At 46.0% G+C, this 24,670-nt stretch overlaps 1 protein-coding gene across 1 annotated transcript in view; it reads left to right on the top strand.

The window, feature by feature from the left end:
* ULK4 (unc-51 like kinase 4) overlaps positions 1-24,670 on the top strand; it is a gene marked incomplete in the record, with an annotated part of 1,752,451 nt that overhangs the window by 347,974 nt on the left and 1,379,807 nt on the right. The window contains 1 exon segment of the mRNA XM_030209369.1: positions 2,011-2,086. Coding sequence (XP_030065229.1) covers positions 2,011-2,086 — 76 coding nt within the window.

The following is a 24,670-nucleotide window of genomic DNA, read 5'->3' as shown; positions in this document are numbered from 1 at the left end:
TGTGTCTTCCCTTGTTTTGTCTTGCTACATACGGGACTGACGAACACGAGCCGGTTCGGGCGGGAAGACGGCCGCGCATGTGCGGTGCGCATGGGCGCGCGAGGACTAGCAAAGGCCTTTGCTAGTGAAGTTTCCGATTGGAGGGGCTGCCGTGGACGTCACCCATCAGTGAGAACAATCAGCCTGCTGTCCTCAGAGAATACCTTCTACAGGTATGTAGCATTCGCTTTACAAGTTCAACAGACAGGAACAATAGGCTATGATTTAAGTATAAATACAACAGGCAAGACCGCTTAGCAACAGCAAATCCAACCCCACCGTCATTATAGACATTCTCATTTATCCGCTCCGGTCACTGGAGTCCCAAACCAGCACAGCGTTTCATCAAAGGTCCGAGACCAGGTGAACACAGACTTGGCAGTTCCATTTGCAGATCCTATCCACAGCCCCTCACGCAATATCCACTGATGGAGGCAAATCTTTTAACAAGACCTGAGCTGCCTCAGGTGTGTCATAAAATTTAGGCCTGCCCTCTGTAAAAAATCTTAAGTCGGGCAGGATATAACAAAGCAAATTGCATATGTTGACGGTGTAGCTCAGCACATACAGGGGCATACGCCCGTCTCAAACCCGAGTTGAAAAGTCCTGAAAGCATAGAACCTTCTTGTTTTCATATGAGAGGGGGCCCTTTGCTCTGATGGCTCTTAGAATTTCTGTTTTATGTGCAAAGTTCAGGATCTTGAAAATAACCACCCGTGGGCAAGATTCCTCTGGTCTCTTAAGGGCACAGAGTAGAAACCAACCACGACTTCAAAAATTGCCTCAATTCCACATCTGCAATACTCTCAGGGAGACCAACCAAACGCAGATTTCCTCTCCAAGATCGATTTTCAATGTCATCCACCTTGTCTTCCAGTGATCGCATTTTGGCTTGTAACATGGTATTCAGGGAGGAGAGTTGCTGCACTCGGTCCTGTAAGTCAGAGACGCGCTGACAATGTGTAGAAAATTCACCTTTTAAAGATTCCAGTTTTCCGTCCACAGTATCCAACTTGTCTGCCACCTACTGTAAACGTTTATCCAATGAGTCCGCAGTAGCCTTCTTCAGAGACAACTTCGGCCACCCACGCGGAACTTACAGAGCAGCCACCGGCATCTTCTCCTGCCGCCATCTTGGAATCGCTGTGTAGCGCTTTCTCTTTCTCCCACCGTTGTAGCTTTGTAGACATGACTGCAGCTAGAAATAAGTCTCTTTCCACTACCTCGTGGGTTCCCAGAGCCTATGCCACTAGTTTACTGGTTCAGACACCAAAATAAGTCTCATGGAAGGTGCGTTTTTGCGATCTGGGCCCTGGAACTGTCCCACCTATGCCCGCTGTCCTAGCACGGCATCACGTGACTTCCACTGGTTTCCTGTAGCTTGGTATTCTTGATGGCTTTTAAGATTTTAGACTAGTGTATCAGTGTATTTTGAACTGTTTTGCAGGACAGAGTTTGTGGACAGTTCCTTCTCTTAAAGGTGCTCAACCATCCTGTAGTTGTAAGCAGGTTTTTTTCTTGCTTCCTGATGTTTTTGTGGAATAATTTGCTGCTTTACATTTGGAATTTTATTAATATGGGGTTTTATTAAAAAAAAAAAGTCTTAAGTCTTGGCTATTGGTCAAACTTTTTGTCACTCTGGTTTATGTAATTATCCATTATAATGGATTTTTATTATGTTATACCATGCTGCAAGATTTTTGGTGAATGTATAATAAATATTGTGGTAAATGGTGAAAATTAATGTTGTTAAGTTCAGAGTAGTGCAAAGTATTTTAGCCTTGCATGAACTTTCAGGGTATTTTTTTTCCTTTTTGAAGTAAAAGCTGTTTGTAAGGGTGTTGATGATTTCATGTAGACACAGAATTAGAGAAATCTGTATCTACCCCATCATTGACGATGTTTAAGCTAACGGTGGTTTTTCAGTATTCAGATTTAAATATTTGTAATATTGTGTACTTTGACTTGCAGGATCCATTGCAGCCAAACCATCACCAGACTTCCTTAATTTGCTTGATGGACTGCTTCAAAAAGATGTCCAGAAGAGGTAAAGTAGTCTTACATAACATCTCTAGAGCTGAATCCTTGACTCCTTTTGTATTTGTCTTTGGTTGCAGATTTTGTAACATTACAGCTGTAGTAAGAGCTTGCTGGTAAAGAAATTGCTCTTGAAACTTTGACAGTAGAAATGCAGAGTAATGTTTGCGTTAATATAGTACTTTGAGTTTTTTTTTTGGTTACAGTTAGACCATATTCCATACATTTAATTTAATTTGACTGGCAGTTTACTCCTTTGAACTTCTACCTTAATTAAAACTGGCCTCTGCAGGTCTACTGCACCATGAACAATGAACACAAAAAGTGAGGATGAGTTGAAGAGGAAATCCAAAAAACTTTATTAGTGATAAAATGACGACCCGACACGGGCATGTTTCGGCATCAAAGCCTGCATCAGGGGTCAAACAAATCTTTTTTTTTAATTTGTATGAAGTCTTTATTAAGCGTTGAATAATCCCTTTACAGAAAAATATTTCAGGAGGCAAACAGCATACACTCATGAAAATTAGATCATATAGAATAACCCCCATAGAAACCCCTTCCAGTAACAGAAAAACAATCAGTTGACTATATCAATTTCAATGCTGCCAAGATCTCTAACAGTGACCTCAGGTTTGTAAAGTTTTAGTAGAATACCCATGGCCCCCTACCCCATCACCCACCTAGCTCACCCAACTACCCCCACCCCTCTTCCCATCCACCCCAACCCGTCTCCCCCTAGCTAGTGCAGTGTTTCAGAAAAGGCTCCCATATCGCCTCCCACTTTGTCTCCGTGTGACTACGCACAGCGCAAAGTCTCTCCATTTCACATATGTACCACAGTTTATTTAACCATCTCATCAAAGGTGGGGCGTTTGCTGCTCTCCAATACACTGCTATCACAACTCTCGCCGCCACCATTGCTTGCCTAGTCAGCAACGCCTGAGATTTAGTAAGACCTGGTGGGTTTTTTGCAAATACAAAAAATTCTGCAGACCATTTAACAGGTCGCTGAAACCAAGTTTGCAGTCTATGTTCATCTACACGGATGACATCACATTCTATATCCCTTTCAGAAAGGACTTAAGCGAAATACACAATGAAATCAGACTGGGGCTGCACACCATGCTTGCTTGGGCTAACTCATTTAAATTGAAACTCAGCACTGAGAAAACTCATTGCCTTTTACTCTCCTCTTTCCATAACAAGTACAAACCATCTGCCTTAATCACTGCAGAGCTTGCCTTACCAATCTCTGATACTCTGAAAATCCTAGGAGTAATAGTAGATAGAAACCTAGCACTGGAGCAACAAACAAACTCTTCATTCTTCGCATTCTTCGCTCTTTGGAAACTGAAACGAATAAAGCCTTATTTCCCTAGAGATGTTTTTCGCAATCTAGTTCAAACATTAGTATTAAGCCACCTTGATTATTGCAATGAAATCTATGCAGGGTGCAAAAAAATGCTTAAAAACAAATTACAAACTGCCCAGAATATAGCTGCAAGGCTGATCTATGGAAAATCGAGGTTCGAAAGTTCAAGGCCACTACGTGAGAAATTACACTGACTGCCCGTCAAAAACCGGATAACTTTTAAAGTTTGCACCCTGGTGCATAAAATTCTCTACGGTGAAGCTCCAGCTTATATGGATAACCTGATTGACTTACCGCCTAGGAACTCTCACAGATCATCTCGTTCGTACTTAACTCTCCATTACCCTATATGTTCTGGCCTCAAGTATAAAGCCACTTACTTACGCATCCACCTTTCCCTATGTTGGTGCTAATTTGTGGAATGGATTACCTAAATCTGTTAAAACTATTCCCTATCATCTGACCTTCAGGAAAACTCTCAAGACCACCTTATTTGGAATTGCTTACACAAATGTCCCGCCATTGCATCCATAACTGCTGATCTGTAAATATCTTAACGACATCCTTAACTGTATTGCCCCTTTCCCTTCTCTGTAATTACTCACTGATCTCTCCTTCTTCCATGTACTTAATTGCTTTTGCCGGATTAATGTATGCCTTTTTTTCAGACTGATGTAAGCCACATTGGGCCTGCCTGTGGGTGGGAAAATGTGGGATATAAATGCTATAAATAAATAAATTTTGTATAGTTTTCCAGTAGGCTCAAATTTTAAAACAGGACCACCAAATATGGCCCATTGTGCCCCTTTGTCCACATCCACGCCAGCACAGTGGTGAAACCCCAGGAAACATATGGTGTAACCTTACCGGAGTCAAATACCATCGATAGAGCACTTTAAGTACATTCTCCTGGAAAGGAACTGAAATAGAAATCTTGGACCAGCTATCCTCAAAGAAGGACCAATCCCCCTCATCAATATTCACCCCCAACTCCTTCTGCCATCGCTCCCTGTGAGCCAGACTAGGTTGCATCCGCCTACATTGATAACAAGTAATAAGACCCCTAGTAGTTTTAGAGTTTATCTATTCAGCCATGATCAGGGTACCGTAGAAGTCCGCCCAGCATTGGTTTTACTCTCCAGTTACTGGTGTCGCCACCCAATCTCCACTAAGATTCCATAGATCCATTCCTTCTACACAGGATTCCTTTGTGTTTATCCCACGCATGTTGAATTCAATTACCGTTTTCATCTCCACCACCTCCTGCGGGAGGGCATTCCACGTATCTACCACCCTTTCTGTGAAAAAATACTTCCTGACATTACTCCTGAGTCTGCCCCCCTCCAACCTCAATTCATGTCCTTGTTACGATCAATGCGGAATAATGATTCAGATAAATAATAACTGGGGATAATCAGGTTAATACCACGTTTTCTTTGTTTACTGTTGTTTAATTGATCTCCTTGTCTTGTTTCACTCTCCCTATTTCATTTTGTGGTCTAAGAAAGAGAAAGATTGTATATAATCCATTTATCTAGTTGAGATTGTTTTCCTTTAATATTGTATTAATGTACAGTCATCTCTGTATTACTGTTTGCAAGTGACCCTTGTAAAATTAAAAATTATAAATAAATGATTAAATTAAAAAAAAAAGATCTTGGGGCATCACATGGTGGGCCCCTTTCAAGCAATATGCCAGGCTTTATCAGTACAAGAGCAGGGAGTCAGTAGACTTATTCATGCCAGTATTGTGGTGTTACCCAAACCGGGTAGGGATCGAGAGCTCTTAGGCTCGTATTGTCCGATATCCCTGCTCAATCAAAATTTGAAGCTTTTTGCGAGTATCCTGGCATCCAGGTTGGGGAAAGTGCTCCTGGCATTAGTGCAACCAGACCAAACAGGGCTTGTGCCGGGAAGGTTTGCATCCACAAATATACTAAGGGCATTGAGTGCGATTTCGGCTAGAAGGGGAAAGCCAGGAGATGCTATTATAACTAGTATGGATGTTGAAAAAGCGTTTGATAAACTCTTGTGGGATTATTTGTTTTGGGTACTACCCCAATTTGGGATTTGGGGGGAATTCCTAACGGGGGTCCGAGCGCTCTATTCTAACCCAACTGCACAGACCTTGGTTAATGGTCAACTCATTGATTCCTTTGGGTTGGAGAGGGGAACGAGACAGGGCTGCCCACTGTCCCCTAAGTTATTGTCTTGTCCCTTGAGCCTCTAGCGTGTAAAATTCGTCAGTCTGAGGCACTATGTGGTATCCGAGTGGGACCAGGGCCGTGTTAACACGGTAAGCGAGGTAAGCACCGCAGGGGGACGCCGACCTCAGGAGGGCGCCACCGCGCCATGCTTACCTGTTGCTTACCTCAGCTCCTCCCAGTCTTGTTCTCATCTCAATCTGTGCAGATATTGGAAGAAGCCTATTTCAGAGGTGGCGAACGTGGCAGAAATGCGGAGAATCTCTGCATCGCAGCACTGTACTTCCTAATGCTGACACCAGAAGGAAGGAGCACAGTTTACTCCTACGGTGTTGGGTGCGGGTTGCTTTCAGTTGAAAGCAGTTTCTGTTTTAGTGAACGAGTTCCATTTGTGTCTTGCGCACAGCCAAACTTTGCACCTTGTCTGAGGAAGTGCCAAAAACATTGCAGGCTTCTGGGCCGGAGAAAAGTCGGACCAAGCCCTTTCCTTTGTCCTATATAACATTTCTAAAGCGCTGCTGAGCTGTAGGGAGGCTCCCTCTGGAGCAGTGAGAAAAGCAAAGCAAAAAACAAAACAATCCTATAGTTTCGGTCGGCTGAGGCTGAGAAGTTGATTGAATTTTGCTTGTGTGACATGTAATGAACGAGGCATGTAACGCAGTCATGTCCTGGAATGGACAGAGAAAAGTCTGCAAATTGCACTGTTCCTAAGCATCCAGCAGCACTTCTCCTTATTTGCTTCCTCAATCTCTCTTCTCAAGTCAGTGATGAGATGTGCTTGCAGGGAACCTGAGAGGATCTGAAATGTGCCTGGGACTCTTGTGGGCCCTGGAACTAGATTGAGATCACTGTAGGATTTCACATAGGCCACAAACAAGCATCAAACACTGCCAAGACTATCACAGTTTTATAATTGCACAGACAGGAAGCACAGAATTTACATCCTTTCATGGTATATAATTCTTCAGTTTAAAGCTTCAGTTTCACAAGGGTTTTTAAGAAAGGGAAGGGAAATTGGACTTATATACCACCTTTCTGAGGTTTTTGTAACTACATTCAAAGCGGTTTACATATATTCAGGTACTTATTTTGTACCAAGGGCAATGGAGGGTTAAGTGAAGAGGTGCACAGGGGATATAGAGCAAGAAATGAAGAAGAAAGGAGGAAAGTAAAAAAAATAAATGGAAAGGAAGCCCTGGAAATGGAGTTAAGAGGACAGATAGCAGCAGAATCAGATACTGGACCAGCATGATCAGAAAAAGAAAGTCACCAGACAACAAAGGTAGAAAAAAAAACATTTTATTTCATTTTAGTGTTTGGAATATGTCCACTTTGAGAATTTACATCTGCTATCTTATTTTGCAATGTATAGCAATTTGTTTCTAAGAATATTGCTGACAATTCCTGTCAGTATGGCAAGTGGTGAGTGATCATTTTCACAGGGGGGGGGGGGGGCACCAGAGACCCTAGGCACGGCCCTGAGTGGGACCTCAGGAATTTAAAATAAATTTGTTTGCTAATGATATGTTGGTTTTTAGAGCATGTCTCTCAAGACATAGTGATCCTGGTGGAGCTTACACAGCAGTTTGGTGCTTTCTCAGGACTGCGAATTAACTTCGATAAATCGGAGGCGATGGCATTGTCCTCTGAGTGCCCCTGCAGAAATGTACCTAATTTCCCACTGACTTGGACCTCAGGGCCATTAAAGTATTTGGGGGTTTATTTACATGTTGATTTTGGGATTATGTATATTAAAAACGTGCGGGACCAGGTAGCCCATATTCGTATGCTATGTAATAGGTGGAGAGACCTCCCTGTTTCCCTTTTGGGTAGGGTGGCCCTGGTAAAAATGGTGTTCTTGCCTAAAATACTGTACCCGCTCCAGATGATGCCCCTCTGGATCACTAGGAAAGATGAGGGAGTATACAGGGGGGGTGGTGACTTCTTTTATATGGTCATATCGAAGGGCACGGATAGGGCACACTAAACATGTTAGCTCTAGGGAGCGGTGGGGGTGGGACTAAATCTTCCAGATCTAGCTTATATAATGTAGCAGCACTGCTCAGATGGATACATGAGTTGCACATGGGGGAGAATCGATATGCCCCTCCACATCTTTGGTTACATGAGGCTCCCCCTTATAATCTTCAATACTCTCCAGCCCAGGGGTGGGGGGAGCATCATGTCGCCACTATTACAACTTTTGCTTAGGGCATGGGAATGGTGGAGGTCAAGGTTAGGGGGTGCTCTGGGAGCATCGCCATTTCTAGAGTTGGTGAACAATCCAAACTTCCCCGCGGGAATAGGTTCTAGTACCTGGGAATTGTGGAAGAAAGAGGGCTGCAGATATGTGGGACAGTTTGTGGAGCTGGGGGAGGGTAATATACCGTCTTTCCAAGCATGTCAGAATAGGTGGCGCTTGCCCTCTTCCTTTTTTCTTATTTCCAACTAAGGCACTATGTTATGTCCTCTTTGAAGGGAGGAGGAAATCAATACCCAGCCTTCGCCAAGCTGGATGTTATGTTTCTGCAGACGCCACCTTCTTTAAATAGACTCTCGGTGTGATACAGAAGTTCTAGCTTGGCTAATCTCTTAGACTGTAGTTCAGCTTTTCCAAGCTAAGGGGGGGGGGGGGGGGTCTCCTAGCAGAACAGCTAGGCAGGAATGCAGGCTTTGCCCTGCTGCACTATCCTGTTTTCTTTCCCTGAACCTCAGCTCCCAAGGTTTTGATCATAGACTTATTAGCTGGAGTGAGAGTCTTCCTACCTAGTGAATGCATTCCTGAATGCCTTGTCTTGGTGTGTGCAACATATATTTCTCTATCTCTGCTGCTTATCTGTTTATCTGCTGTGTTACTGTTTATCAATAAGTCAAAGCAACTTCTGCCCGTATGCACATCTCTCTCTCTCTCTCTCTCTCTTTGAAAGTTCCTGGGTATTCCTTATCAGAATTCACAGCAGAAAAAAACAACAACACTAAACTACTGTACCTGAACGTACACTGCTTTGATAGCTGTCGTGCTTGCAGGTGGTATATAAGAAATTTAAATGAATAAACAAACAAACATAAATGTGTCTGATAACCAGCACTAATAGCTAGTATTATGTTGCAGGAATTTGCATCCTTAGGGAGAAATTCAGTCAGTTGTTGGTTGGCATTCCTGCTGGCAGAAGAACCTGGAAGGCATTTACTACTACTACTATAAATCATTTCTATAGCGCTACCAGTCGTACGCAGCGCTTCACAATCGAACATGAAGAAAAGACAGTGAAACCCACAGAATGTATCCCTTAGCAGCAAGAATTTTCTGTTTTGGATTGTTTTGTCAGTGCTTTGCGGGTGACTTTTGCATTGAGTTACCTTCTTTGTCTCTGGCTCCACCACAATTCTTATTTTATGAGCATCATAATGCTCTAAAGCAACAACAGCTGGGAGAGTGGATTCCTTTGTATCACAGGTCATAATCTACCTGAACTTACTGTGATCCATTTATGCCACAGAGGATAATGCAATCCAGACATAAATGGGTCACAGCAGGCTGAGGTAGACTATGGACTATAGTTCCCAAACCTGGTCCTGGAGGCACCTCAGCCAGTCAGGTTTTCAGGATACCCACAATGAATATTCACGAAAGGGATCTGTATGCACTTCCTCCACTGCATGCAAATCACTCTCATGAATATTCATAGTGGGTATCCTGAAAGTCTGACTGACTGGGGTGCCTCCAGGCCAGATTTGGGAACCACTGCACAGTGACACAGAGGCATCAACTCTCCCAAGGACCAAGATTATCTACCAAGGGAATGGAACAGACATTGCACAGCTCAAAGTAAAAAAAGTATTTATAAACTCGAAAAACTGAAGGTGGACAAAGCCATGGGGGCTGGATGGTATACATCTCTGAATATTGAGGGAACTCAGAGCAATCTTAGTAGGATCTCTTAAGAATTTAACAGATCCTTGGAGACAGGAGCGGTTCCACCGGATTGGAAATGAGAGTATGTGATCCCTCTCAGAAAAGCAGGGACAGGAAAGAAGTGGGAAACTATAGGCTGGTGGTTGGAGAAATGATGGAGATGCTGCTGAAGCAATGGATATTGAACTTCCTAGAATCCAATGGGTTGCAAGATCCAAGGCAATATGGTTTTACCAAAGGAAAATCCTGCCAAATGAATCTGATTGATTTCTTTGACTGAGTGACCAGAGAACTGGAAAAAGGGCATGAGTTAGATGAAATTTACGTGGATTTCATTAAAACCTTTGATATGGTTCCTCACAAGAGGTATAAGCTGAGTGGGTTGAAGACCCACTGGATTAGAAGCTGGTTGATTGACAGAGGGTGGTGGTGAAAAAAGTTTGCTCAGAGGAAAAGAAGGTGAGTAGAGTAGTGCCTCAGGGACCAGTACTAGAACTTATTCTAATTTAATATATTTGTAAGCAAGATTGCTGAAGGGTTAGAAGGAAAATGATTGTCTTTTTGCAGATAACACGAAGCTATCCTACAAAGTAGACACCACAGAGGAAGCAAAAAACATGAGAAGAGATCTACAAAAATTAGAAGAATAATCTACGGTCTGGCAGTTAAAATGTCACGCAAAAAAGTGCACAGTGATGCACTTGGGGTATAGAAATCCAAAGGAGATGTATGAGATAGGGGAAAAGAGACTGATGAACACAGATCAGGAGAGAGATTGGGATAATAATATCCAAAGATCTCAAAGTAGCAAAACAATGTGGCAAGGCGGTGGCCATAGCCAGAAAGGGATCTAGGTCAGTTCCCACCTACCAATTCCCATCTGGACAATTCCCACCACACCAGGGAGGACAATTCCCACCCATAACCCAAAAAATACAAAACACACTAGGACAAACTGACACAGTCGTTGTCACCAACATCCGTGCCTTCCTCGTCAGTGCCCTGTTCCTCCTTCTAAACCTACTAAAATTACCTGCAGTTCCAGTCAGTGACCTGTGGGGTCACTGTAGGGTGGAGGAGGCCAAGCTGGTGATGTCATTAGCACTGAGCACTTCTTAAGATGGCTTCTGAGTGTGCTCAGTGTTCTAGCAATTATCCTTGATTAAGCCCAGGCCTGCCTGGGGCTCTGCTAGTTCCAAATTCTGTTTCTTTGCGAGGCCGTGGCCTGAAGCTTTGCCTACAGCTGTTCCTTTTTCCTGTGTTCCAGTGGAAGTCTGCTTCCAAGCCAGGAAGTTCTAAGAGGCAAAGCTTTGCTACAAGCTTTCTCTTTATGCTGTGTTTCAGTGGAAGTCTGCTTCCAAGCCAAGTAGTCCTGAGAGGTAAAGCTTTGCTACAGATTTCTCCTTATGCTGTGCTCCAGTAGAAGTCTGCCTTCAAGCCTGGTAGTCCTGAGAAGTAAAGCTCTGCTACAGCTTTCACCTAATGTTGTGTTCCTGTGAAGCCTACTTTCAAGCTTGGTAGTCCTGAGGAGTAAAGGCTCTGCCTAAATCTTTCACCTTTGCTTGAGTCCAGTGAAGCCTGCTGCCAAGCCTGTAAGTCCAGAGCCTCCCGTGCTCAGTTCAGTTTCCAATCGCCCACCGTGAGTCCTTGGTCGCTGTATGCAGCAAGTGGTTTTCTGCTGTGTTTAAGACTGTGTGGGCTGGATGTTGGGGAATGCTGCAGGTGCAGCGACTGAGGCCACGTCTCGAGGTATCTCTGGCTGAGGGAGCAGTGCTTGGAGTGCAGTGGGGTCCACGTGGGCTGTTCCTGGCCCTTGGGTGCTGTGCAGGGCCATTGAGTCTTCTGCCTTGAGAGCATCAGCTCAGGTTTGGCTTCTTCACCTTGCTTGCCTTGGGAGCGTCAGCTCGGACTTTGTTGCTTTATTATGCTTGAGTTGGGAGAATTCGGCTTGGGCGCCTCAGTGACTGTTTGCTTGTCTTAGATGACATTCCTAGTCTTCTGTGAGCAGAGTGAGCCTCTCTTGCCTCTACCTGCGGTGTAGGTCCTCAAGAGACTCTTTCTTTTCCCTTTGTTTTGCTTCTCCTCCACTCTGGTTTTGACGGAGCTTGCCACGGTTGTTCATTCTGTGTACTGACAGAATGAACCCTTTTCTTAACCAGAGGTGTTACCTCTGTCAGCAAGTATTACCTGTTTGTCTTTGTCCTGCTAGGGCAGGCCCTTTGCCTAGTCTATTGTATGCCATACATTTGCATTGCTTTGCTAGTGTAATGATATGAGTTTAATTGTCAGAATTATTGAAAAATGTAGCAGAATTATTGATTGTGCTGGATCAGATACAAATATATACCAATATAAAAATACAGCTTTAGAGACTTATTGAAACTGCAGCAGATAAACTGATCTGGCTTTCATCCCCCCCTTTTCCCCCCTTTGGTAACTACTGATAACAAAAGCTTGGCTGGGTGGTTACCTAAAGCAATTAACACATCTACTACCCTCAACAAGAGGCTATTCAGAAACAAAAGAAACTGCTTCAAAGAGATGCCCAGTTTCTCGTCTCCTCCCACCTGAAAGATCCTTCTAAAGCAGCCTGCCTGCAACACCACAAAAGATCAAAGACACCAGAAGACACAGAGTCTGCACCTAACAAAAGACTCCACCTATGACTCAGACTGAAAGCCCACCTACCTATTCAGGCTGGGGCTAAAACAAGACACTGATCATCTATAGAAATACAGCTGGCTACCTCAGACAAATCTTATCAGATGTGTATCTGCCCCCCATCAACTATCAGACCATGCTCCTCTGCAACTACATTTCCCAAGACTCAGTGTAAGACTATGATCCTTTGCAATTTACCCAGGAGTCAGTGCATCTAGACCACAATCCTTTGCAATACTCAGGATTTAATGCACCCACCATGCTTTGCTGCAAACAACAATACCTTGGAAACATTATAAGGCAAACAGCACGGACTGCAAAAGGACTCACAGACTCTCTCTTCTCTTCTGCTGCACTTCTATATTCCATCACTGACTGCTGTGAGGATCTGCCTCTGCCTCTGCCTCATGGCCCTTCACTCAGCTGGACCACAGCATGCTTTGTTACAAAAGGACCTGTAAGTTAACTTTGATTTAAACCTGCTATCTTGTTTTTAAAGCACAAATTATTCTGTTCTAAGATTCTTAAGACTACCTCTTGCTGCAACATTATTTACTGAAATCTGTATTGTAAATAAATCTTTCTAAAGCTAATTATATGGTCTTTTTATGTTCTGATAGCACATGGTCGCTTTTAAAATTTAGTGCCATGTTTTTAAGCCTTGCAGTACAGGTTAATGTAATATAACAAAAATATAGTATTCAATTCCTCTTATTCTTGCAATTGTGAATCTTATTACCTTAATAGGTAATCTGTGGAGAATTAATCAAAATATATATAAATACAGCGAATGCTCTGAGCAATCCCCCTGTTCTTAAATATTTCTTGTAACATATATTTTATGGTAGAGAATCGTGAGCAGAGATATTGTGCGCAAGATGACAGTGCTCTTCCTATAATTACTGAAATTGTATTTTTGTATTTTTCTGCTTTATAGAGAACAGAGTATCAGGTTTCATTAATTAAATTTCCAATTGATAAATTGATAAGGTTTCCAGGGTATTTTGGATGTTAAGCTGCATGGACGTGATGGACGTTTGGTTGTCCCTGCCAGCGTGGCAATACCTAAGTACTTATGCACTTATGTACTTTATAACCAAATCTTTAGCCAAACTTTGGTTTAAAGTAAAACCCGATTTTGAAGCTTATGTCGAGGATGCCACAGATAAACACACTATTCTAGGGGGTCACCCCTGACGACTCTGCCTCAGTCGCGGCCCTTTGCCACGGAGGTTATCTTTTCTCCCATTCTCCCTGCCTAGTTGGCCGCGGTGGCGGCGTCGGGCTACTACTTTCGCCCTCCTGCAGTTTTCAACCTCTCCTCCTACCTCAGTCTCACTGCTTCTCATCCTTTGAAGTTCACTCCATCTGTCTATTCCACCCGCTGCCACTCAGAGTTGCAGTCATTTACCGCCCCCCTGATAAGTCCCTCCCTTCCTTCCTTACCGATTTCGATGCCTGGCTCTCCGTTTTTCTTGAGCCCTCATCCCCATCCCTCATTCTTGGTGACTTTAACATACAAACTGATAACCCATCCGACTCATACGCTTCTCAGTTCCTCACTCTAACCTCCTCCAACCTTCAACTGAGCTCCACCACCCCTACTCACCAATCTGGCCACTGTCTTGACCTCGTCCTCTCTTCTAACTGCTCACCCTCTAATTTCTGCTCCTCAGCTCTTCCTCTCTCTGACCATCACCTGATCACCTTCACACTTCATCACCCTCCCTCTCAGTCCCGCCCAACACTAACAGCTACTTCCAGGAATCTCCAAGCTGTTGAACCTCCCACCTTATCCTCTAGTATCTCTGATCTCCTCCCTTCCATCTTGTCCTCTGAATCTGTAGACAAGGCTGTCTCCACATATAATGCCACTCTCTCCTCTGCTCTGGATGCCCTTGCACCGTCAATCTCCCGTCCCACAAGGCGTACTAATCCCCAGCCCTGGCTGACCCCTTGCACCCGATACCTTCGCTCCTGTGCCCGATCAGCTGAACGCCTCTGGAGGAAATCTCGCACCCATACTGATTTTATTCATTTCAAATTCATGCTATCCTGCTTCCAGTCCTCCCTATTCCTCGCCAAACAGGACTATTACACCCAAATTGACTAATTCCCTCAGCTCTAACCCTCGTCGTCTCTTCGCCACCCTTAACTCCCTCCTCAAAGTGCCCTCCGCTCCCACACCCCCACACTCCCACACACCACTCTCTCCTCAATCACTGGCCGACTACTTCCGCGACAAGGTGCAGAAGATCAACCTCGAATTCACCACCAAACCATCTCCTCCTCTTCACCCTATAACCCAATCCCTCAACCAAACAACTCAGGCCTCCTTCTCCTCTTTTCCTGATATCACCGAAGAGGAAACCGCCCATCTCCTCTCCTCCTCGAAATGCACCCACCTGTTCCTCAGATCCCATCCCCACCAACTTACTTAACACCATCACTCCTACTGTCACCCCCTCCATCTGTCATATCCTCAACCTCTCTCTCTCCACTGCAACTGTCCCTGACACCTTCAAACATGCTGTAGTCACACCACTCCTCAAAAAACCCATCACTTGACCCTACCTGTCCCTCCAACTACCGCCCAATTTCCCTCCTACCCTTCCTCTCCAAGATACTTGAACGCGCCTCACAGCCGCTGCCTTGATTTTCTCTCCTCTCATGCCATCCTCGATCCGCTTCAATCCGGCTTTCGCCCCCTACACTCGACAGAAACGGCACTATCTAAAGTCTGCAATGACCTGTTCCTTGCCAAATCCAAAGGACACTACTCCATCCTCATCCTCCTGGACCTATCCGCCGCTTTTGACACTGTCAATCACAACCTACTTCTTGCCACACTGTCCTCATATGGGTTCCAGGGCTCTGTCCTCTCCTGGTTCTCCTCTTATCTCTCCCACCGTACCTTCAGAGTACATTCTCATGGTTCTTCCTCCACCCCCATCCCACTCTCTGTTGGAGTTCCTCAGGGATCTGTCCTTGAACCCCTTCTTTTTTCAATCTACACCTCCTCCCTGGGCTCCCTAATCTCCTCTCATGGTTTCCAATATTATCTTTATGCCGATGACACCCAGCTTTATCTCTCCACACCAGACATCACTGCAGAAACCCAGACCAAAGTATCGGCCTGCTTATCTGACATTGCTGCCTGGATGTCCAACCGCCACTTGAAACTGAACATGGCCAAGACCGAGCTTATTGTCTTCCCTCCCAAACCCACTTCTCCTCTCCCTCCACTCTCTATCACAGTTGATAACACCCTCATCATTCCCGTCTCATCTGCCTGCAACCTCGGAGTCATCTTCAACTCCTCCCTCTCCTTCTCTGCACATATCCAGCAGATTGCCAAGACCTGTCGCTTCTTCCTCTATAACATTAGCAAAATTCGCCCTTTCCTCTCTGAGCACACCACCCGAACTCTCATCCACTCTCTCATTACCTCTCGCCTTGACTACTGCAACCTACTCCTCACTGGCCTTCCACCTTGCCATCTATCTCCCCTTAAGCCCATTCAGAACTCTGCTGCATGTCTTATCTTCCGCCTGGACCGATATACTCATACCACCCCTCTCCTCAAGTCACTTCACTGGCTTCCGATTAGGTACCACATACAGTTCAAGCTTCTCCTACTAACCTACAAATGCACTCGAACTGCTGCTCCTCTCTACCCTCATCTCCCCCTACGTTCCTACCCGTAACCTCCGCTCTCAAGACAAATCCCTCCTTTCAGTACCCTTCTCCACCGCCGCCAACTCCAGGCTCCGCCCTTTCTGCCTTGCCTCACCCCATGCTTGGAATAAACTCCCCGAGCCCATTCGCCAGGCCCCCTCCCTGCCCATATTCAAATCCTTGCTCAAAGCCCACCTCTTCAATGTCGCCTTCAGCACCTAACCACCATACCTCTATTCAGGAAATCTAGACTGCCCCAACTTGACATTTCGTCCTTTAGATTGTAAGCTCCTTTGAGCAGGGACTGTCCTTCTTTATTAAATTGTACAGCGCTGCGTAACCCTAGTAGTGCTCTAGAAATGTTAAGTAGTAGTAGTAGTACACAAACAACTTAAATAAGCTGTATTAGTCTATAAACATTCTCTGGAGCCTGCTGTCTTTAACAATCTGTATGCATTGGAAGGTCAATTAAATATATTATTCCAAGTACAATTATAATAAAGCAAAGTAAGTTCACACTCTCCCACCTCACTGCACCCCCCCTCAAACATCTAACACACACACACACACACACACACACACTCGCCCCTCCCTCTGAGTTCAACGCACCCTGTCCCTCTCTCATTTTCAGACACACACATACACACTCTCACCATCAATCTCCTGGTCCATCATGCTCAATATACACCCTTTAAAATTAATAATTATCAACACATCAGATGTATCATCACTGTTCGTTAAACAACTAAACACATTAGAGGAAAACCTTGCTAGCGCCCGTTTCATTTCACTGAGAAATGGGCCTTTTTTCCTAGTCTGTAATAATATTCATTTTGTTCAAATTTTTCTGGTCTATTATCATTTTCAAAGTCTTAACCGTTTCCTACTCCTGTAGAACTTCATTTGCTGTATCAATTTTTCATTCTCAAAGGATTCGATTCAGTTATCCATGTGGCTCACTAATAAGATTATATCTGAAGCAAAATTATTTACTACCATCGTTAGGTCCTGGAGCGCCTTCCAGATGATATTCAATGTAACCTCCACGGGAGCCAAAAACTCCAAGCTGATAGCTCTTACGGGTTTAGGAGTGGCACCGCCGACACGGGTTCAGCTGTAAACGACTTCCATTTCAGCATACACTCCTAACTCACTGCTCCACTCCTTTGGACATGGTGGTTAAATGACTCGGGAGCGATGCTGTTTCCAGGTCCAAGAGCATCGACGCTCCTTCGCTGGCGCTAATCAAAGGACTCATCATCCCAGTCATCTGTGGGCAGCTCGTCGCTCAACGGTCCCACGCTTGCTGCAGAGGGGACAAAACACTGGTCATCGGCGGCTGACCCCCCCCCCCCCCCCCCCCCCCCATTGTCCCCTTCCTCTTAGTTAAGGTAACTGCAAATGCAGAGAGGAAATTTCAAGTAAACAAAGAACTTCAGAGGACAGCTGGGCTGTTGAGCGTACGAGCTTCAGGTCACCATCTTTTCACTCTCCCTAATTTGGGACACTCTTTGTCTGGTTTCTCCTCAGAGGCCTGTCTGATATGGGTAACCCTTCATCATAGCCCTCTGAGTCATTGAAACACGGAAGCCCCTCCAGCACTACAAGGTGGTGTCCCTTCGGAGGGGTGCCCCAAGATCTTATGGAATTCTGGGCCTAAACCATCCAGTCCTGGGGCTTTTCCCAGTTTGAGGCACTTCTGCACCAGTTGAATCTCTGGGCCAGTAACCGGGGCATTGAGACCATCCAGCTGGTCCTGGGTCACCATAGGAAGATTCAAACCCCTAAAAAATTGTTCTCTAATCTCTACAATGCAATGTCCTTTATCATAAAGATCTTTATAGAAATCAACAAAGGCCTCTGGATTGCCTCCTCCTTAGAATGTAAAACTCCCACTTTGTCCCGTATCCTATTGATCACATGAGGATCTGTTTCGAATCAAATTAGCTAAAAGTTTTCCAGCTTTATTTCCCCGTTTGTGTAGCTGATATTTATACTACTGGATGTCTCTCAGGGCTCTGTGATATAAGATGGAATTAATCTTTTGCTTAATATCAAAGTATTCCTTTCTAATTTTCTCTGTACCCCCTCCCTCATCAGTCGTGCTCTTATAGAGTGTAGCTGACGGGCCAAGCCCACCAACTCCTGGTCTTGTGTTTTCCGCACTCTGATACTATATTCAATTATTTTCCCATGTATGCTTTGAGTGGGAAAGCGCGGGATACAAATGTAATAAATAATAATAATAATCACTGCCTTCCCTGCCTCCCAGTATGTTACTGGGTCTATCCCCGATGGGTCATTATCTCCAAGATACAGCTCCTATTCCCTCACCAAAAACTGCTTAAATGCAGTGTCTAGATAAAGGGAAGGATTCCGTCTAGATAAAGGGAAATATTCATTCGCCAACCTCCCCGCCTCTTCTGACAAACTAGGCCCAGCTCTACCCATACCATGCCATGGTCTGACAACCACTCCATCCTCCAAAGCTGCCTTCTTAGCTGCTGATAGTAATGACGAGGACAGGAGAATATAATCTAAACGGGCAGAAACCTTATGGACCTGAGAGAAAAAAGTAAAGTCCCTTTCATCTGGGTGTAGAACTCTCCATATATCAAGGAGGCTTAGCTCTCTCTGAAGGAAATTAACTCCTCGTGCCTCATGATTCTTGGACCTAGATTTCGAGGGTCTACAGTTTATGAGGGGATCTGCAGTGATATTGAAATCTCCCCCTACCACTAACTGGTATCCACTCAGGGCTGCCAAGGTCACGAAAAGGTTAGAAAAATATTTGTGGGAGTAAACATTTGGGGCATATGCGGAGCAAATAGCCAATTTTATCCCTTGAATATCTCCCAACCATACCACATAACTGCCCTCCGTGTCTACTATGGTCTTATGACAACTACAGTCTAGCTTTTTGTGAAAGAGGACTGCCACTCCCCTCTGTCTTCCATTATAGGATGCAAACACCAGCTCCGCAACCCAATCCCTCTTCAATTTACCATGCTCAGCGTTAGTTAGATGAGTCTCCTGTAGGAGGAGGAGATCTACTCTGTGATGTTTAGTATAGTTCATTCTCCGAGGACAAGCAGGCTGATATTCTCACGTGTGGGTGACGTCACGTCGGCCCCCGGAAGATTTTCAGTAAAAATCTGCAAAAGTCTCTTCTGGAGCGTTCCACTGTGCGTGGCGTTCGTACTGCACATGCGCGCACGTAGTTTCCTGCCCATCGTGCGGTCTCGCTCCTCAGTTTCTTCTTTTCCATGTCTGAGGAGACACAGAGTTCTTTTCAAGCGCTTCGCGTTTCCTTGCTCCCAGAGTGAAGTTTCTTCTCTTCTTCGTCGAAGACCGTCTAACTTGTTCCTCTTTACGAGGACTGATTTTTTAAAAAAAACTTTTTCCCTTTATTTTTTTAGTTTTTTTTGCATTTCATAAGTTTCCTTTATTTTTCGTTGCAACCGTGGTTAGGTCGCTCGGTCGGGATTTTTCCTTACTTTGTGTCTATTTTTCGGACACAATCGCGTCTTTTGATTTCGCGGAGGCTATTTTCCCCGCCATGTCATCGAATATGCCCAGCGGCGTCAAGCCATGCACCCGCTGCAACCGGACCGCCTCTGGCACTGATCTGCACTCCTGGTGCCTTCAGTGCCTTGGGCCCGACCATCTTCAGGAGAGCTGTAAGTTGTGCCTAAAAATGAAAAAACGCACCCAACTCTCCAGAGAGGCCCAGAGAGAAAAGCTTTTTGGGTCCGGTACCTCGGCGTCGACATCGGTACCGTCGATGTCGAGGGCAGATTTGGTGTTGGGAGACCAGGTAAAGGCTGCCAAAAGACCGATGCACGCTGGGAGCAGTGATGCATCGAGCGGGTCTCCACCCGCCTCGGTGCCTCCTGCTTTGCAGGCCCCTCGGGACCGACCTGTATCGGACCCAGCCCCGAGGAGGCGTGTGGATTCCACGTCCTCCTCACCGGTACCAAGGAGTCTCGATGATGGGCGTCGGGCGAAGGCCAAGAAGCACCATCATAGTTCTCCTTCTCAACATGGTACCAGGAGCTCCTGGTCGTCGAAGCATTCGGCACCCGAGAAGCGTCGACACCGAGAGGATCGCTCTCCCTCTGTGATGGAGGTGTTGGCGCGACAGTCGTCTGGCAGTCCGGTAACGGTTTCCCAACCCCTGAAGGTTCTGCCTCCGAGGTCCGCACCGGCACTAGACCTTCCTCGACAGCTTCTCTTGATGAGCACATCAAGGCTTTGTTTCCCAATTTTATGGAAGCAGTGCTGCACCAATTGCATCCGGCGCCGGAGGTACTGGTACCGTCGGTGCCGGAGGCTCCTGCGGCGCCTAGCCTTTTGCCTGTGGTGAGGTCTCTTTCTCAGACACCGCTTGCGGTACCGGAGTCGGCAGCCACCCGGGTCGACTCTCCATTGTTGTTGGTGGAGGAAGCTTCACTGGAGACTTTGAGGGGATCGACTTCTCGACACCGTCATCGAAGTCGTCATACTTCCTCGTCGAGACAGGCTCGGATCCAGGCTGCTCTTTCTGAGCTTTTGGCCCTATCCAATGATGGCTCATCTGATGATGATGGCAGGCCTGGACTTTTCTCTGCCGAGGACTCTCTAGATCTTCCATCTGATTCAACTCCCTCACCTCAGAAGCAGCTGTCCCCTCCGGAAAGTTTGTCTTTCTCCTGTTTTGTGCGGGAAATGTCTGAGGCCATTCCCTTCCCTGTGGAGACTGTGGATGAGCCCATGGCTAAGATGCTCGAGGTCCTGGATTATCCATCTCCACCTAAGTCTTCCACCACAGTTCCTTTTCATGATACACTCAAAGAAGTGCTGATGAGGAATTGGGGGAAGCCTCTTTTATGCCCAACTGTCCCGAAAAAGGCTGAGTTCCAGTACCGGATCCACGGGGAACCCAGTTTCGTCCGGCCTCAGTTGCCTCATGATTTTGCGGTGGTGGATTCCGCTCTCAGAAGGGCCAAAAGTTCTAGGAACTTTGCCTCGGCGCCCCCGGGGCGAGAACACAGAACTTTGGACTCTTTTGGGAGAAAGGCTTATCAGGCTGGCATGCTCACATCCAAAATCCAATCATACTAGCTCTACAAGAGCATTCATTTGCGGAACTCAGTGAGGCAGCTTGAGAGCTTAGTTGACACGCTCCCGCCGGAGCAGGCTGAGCCTTTTCGCCAGGTTGTTAGGTAGCAGAAGGCGTGTCGCAAATTCCTGTCCAGGGGTATTTACGATACTTGCGATGTGACATCTAGGTTCTCCACTATAAGTATAGTGATGCGCAGACTCTCATGGCTGCGTGCCTCTAACCTGGAGGAACGAACTCAGCAGAAGATTGCGGATATCCCTTGCCGGGGGGATCATCTTTTTGGCGAGAAAGTTGAGGAGCTGATTGATCATCTCTATCAGCGTGACAACGTTATGGACTCTCTCTCCCGCTGGGCGCCTTCTACATCTACTTCCTCATCTAGGAAGTTTTTTAGAGGGAAGGCAGGTGCTCCCTACGCCTCTAGGGGCCGTAGGTACACCCCTACTTCCCGGCAGCCAGTTCAGGCTCAGTCCCAGCGCGCTCATTCTCATCAACAGCGTGTGCCAAAGCAGGCCCCTGCAGCTCCCCTGCAAAAACCAGGAACAGGTTTTTGACTGGCTCCAGTTGAGCATAGCCGCTATCAAAGTGTCTGTGCCGGATGATCTGCCGGTCAGAGGGAGGTTAAAATTTTTTCACCAAAGGTGGCCTCTGATAACCTCCGACCAGTGGGTTCTTCAAATAGTCCGGTTAGGATACACCCTCATTCTGGAATCCGAACCTCCAGATTGCCCACCGAGAGCTCAATCTTTCAGCTCTCAGCACAGGCAAGTACTTGGAGAGGAACTCTCCGCCCTTCTCAGTGCCAATGCGGTCGAGCCCGTTCCACCAGGGCAGGAAGGGCTGGGATTCTATTCCAGGTACTTCCTTGTGCAAAAGAAAACAGGGGGGATGCGTCCCATCCTAGACCTAAGGGGCCTGAACAAATATCTGGTCCGAGAAAAGTTCAGGATGATTTCCCTAGACACCCTTCTTCCCATGATTCAGGAAAATGATTGGCTATGCTCTCTGGACTTAAATGATGCTTACTCTCACATCTCGATACTTCCAGCTCACAGGAAGTATCTGCGGTTTCAGCTGGGTACGCAGCACTTTCAGTACTGTGTGCTGCCCTTTGGCTTGGCGTCTGCGCCCAGGGTATTTACCAAGTGCCTGGCAGTTGTTGCAGCGTCACTACGCAGACTGGGAGTGCATGTGTTCCCTTATCTCGACGATTGGCTGGTGAAGTGCACCTCCCAGGCAGCAGCGTTACAGTCCATGCAGATGACTATTTAAGTGCTGGAGCTACTAGGGTTTGTAATCAATTACCCAAAGTCCCATCTAATCCCAGTTCAAAAATTGGAATTCATAGGGGCTCTGTTATGCACGAAGACTGCTTGTGCCTATCTTCCCGAGACAAGAGCGGACAACCTTCTGTCTCTGATCTCCAGGGTTCAAGCGTCTCAGCAGATCATGGCTCGGCAGATGTTGAGACTTCTGGGGCACATGACTTCCACAGTTCATGTAACTCCCATGGCACGTCTACACATGAGATCAGCTCAGTGAACCCTAGGAACGCATTGCGTTCAAGATCTGCACGATGATACACAAAATCATTCACGCAGACGCCCCAATCTACGTGCTAAACCTCGTGGACTTACCTCCCAGAAATGCCATAAGATCATCTCGCAAATTTCTCAATCTGCACTTCCCCAGCTATAAAGGACTAAAATACAAGCTGATACACTCCACAACCTTCTCTTACATGAGCACGCATCTGTGGAATAGTAACATAGTAACATGGTAAATGACGGCAGAAAAAGACCTGCATGGTCCATCCAGTCTGCCCAACAAGACAAACTCATATGTGCTACTTTTTGTGTGTACCCTACTTTGATTTGTACCTGTCCTCTTCAGGGCACAGACCGTATAAGTCTGTCCAGCACTATCCCCGCCTCCCAACCACCAGCCCCGCCTCCCACCACTGGCTCTGGCACAGACCGTATAAGTCTGCCCAGCACTATTCTCGCCTCCCACCACCAGCTGGCTCTGCCACCCAATCTCGGCTAAGCTCCTTAGGATCCATTCCTTCTGAATAGGATTCCTTTATGTTTATCCCATGTGTGTTTGAATTCTGTTACCATTTTCATTTCCACCACCTCCCGCGGGAGGGCATTCCAAGCATCCACTACTCTCTCTGTGAAAAAATACTTCCTGACATTTTTCTTGAGTCTGCCCCCCTTCAATCTCATTTCATGTCCTCTCGTTCTACTGCCTTCGCACCTCCGGAAAAGGTTCGTTTGCGGATTAATACTTTTCAAATATTTGAACGTCTGTATCATATCACCCCTGTTTCTCCTTTCTTCCATACATGTTCAGGTCATCAAGTCTCTCCTCATACGTCTTGTAACGCAAATCCCTTACCATTCTCGTAGCTTTTCTTTGCACCGCTTCAATTCTTTTTACATCCTTCGCAAGGTACGGCCTCCAAAACTGAGCACAATACTCTAGGTGGGGCCTCACCAACGACTTATACAGGGGCATCAACACCTCCTTTCTTCTGCTGGTCACACCTCTCTCTATACAGCCTAGCAACCTTCTAGCTACTGCCACCGCCTTGTCACACTGTTTCGTCGCCTTCAGATCCTCAGATACTATCACCCTAAGATCCCTCTCCCCATCTGTACCTATCAGATTCTCTCCGCCTAACACATACATCTCCCGAGGGTTTCTATTCCCTAAGTGCATCACTTTGCATTTCTTCGCATTGAATTTTAATTGCCAAACCTTAGACCATTCTTCTAGCTTCCTCAGATCCTTTTTCATGTTTTCCACTCCCTCCCGGGTGTCCACTCTGTTGCAGATCTTAGTATCATCCGCAAATAGGCAAACTTTACCTTCTAACCCTTCGGCAATGTCACTCACAAATATATTGAACAAAATCGGTCCCAGCACCGATCCCTGAGGCACACCACTACTCCCCTTTCCCTCCTCCGAGCGAATTCCATTCACCACCACCCTCTGGCTTCTGTCCGTCAACCAGTTCCTAATCCAGTTCACCACTTCGGGTCCTATCTTCAGCCCTTCCAGTTTATTTAAGAGCCTCCTATGGGGAACCGTGTCAAAAGCTTTGCTGAAATCTAAGTAGATTACGTCCATAGCTCGTCCATGATTCAATTCTCCTGTCACCCAATCAACGAACTCAATGAGATTCGTTTGGCACGATTTCCCTTTGGTAAAACCATGTTTTCTCGGATCTTGCAACTTATTGGCTTCTAGGAAATTCACTATCCTTTCCTTCAGCATCGCTTCCATTATTTTTCCAATAATTGAAGTGAGGCTTACCAGCCTGTAGTTTCCAGCTTCTTCCCTATCACCACTCTTGTGGACCACCTCCGCCGTTCTCCAATCCTTCGGAACCTCTCCCGTCTGCAAGGATATGTTAAACAAATCTTTAAGAGGACCCGCCAGAACCACTCTGAGCTCCCTCAATATCCTGGGGTGGATCCCATCCGGTCCCATGGCTTTATCCACCTTTAGCTTTTCAAGCTGTTCATACACACTCTCTTCCGTGAACGGTGCTCTATCCACTTCAATCTCATTTATACTTTTTGCAGTCCATCGCGGTCCTTCTCCAGGATTTTCTTCTGTGAAAACAGAACAAAAGTATCTATTTAGCA

This window comes from Microcaecilia unicolor, chromosome 1 (assembly GCF_901765095.1).
Source record: "Microcaecilia unicolor chromosome 1, aMicUni1.1, whole genome shotgun sequence".
NCBI lineage: Eukaryota > Metazoa > Chordata > Amphibia > Gymnophiona > Siphonopidae > Microcaecilia > Microcaecilia unicolor.
Note: the sequence above shows the minus strand (reverse complement) of the source record. Positions and strands in the feature narration are given on the sequence as shown.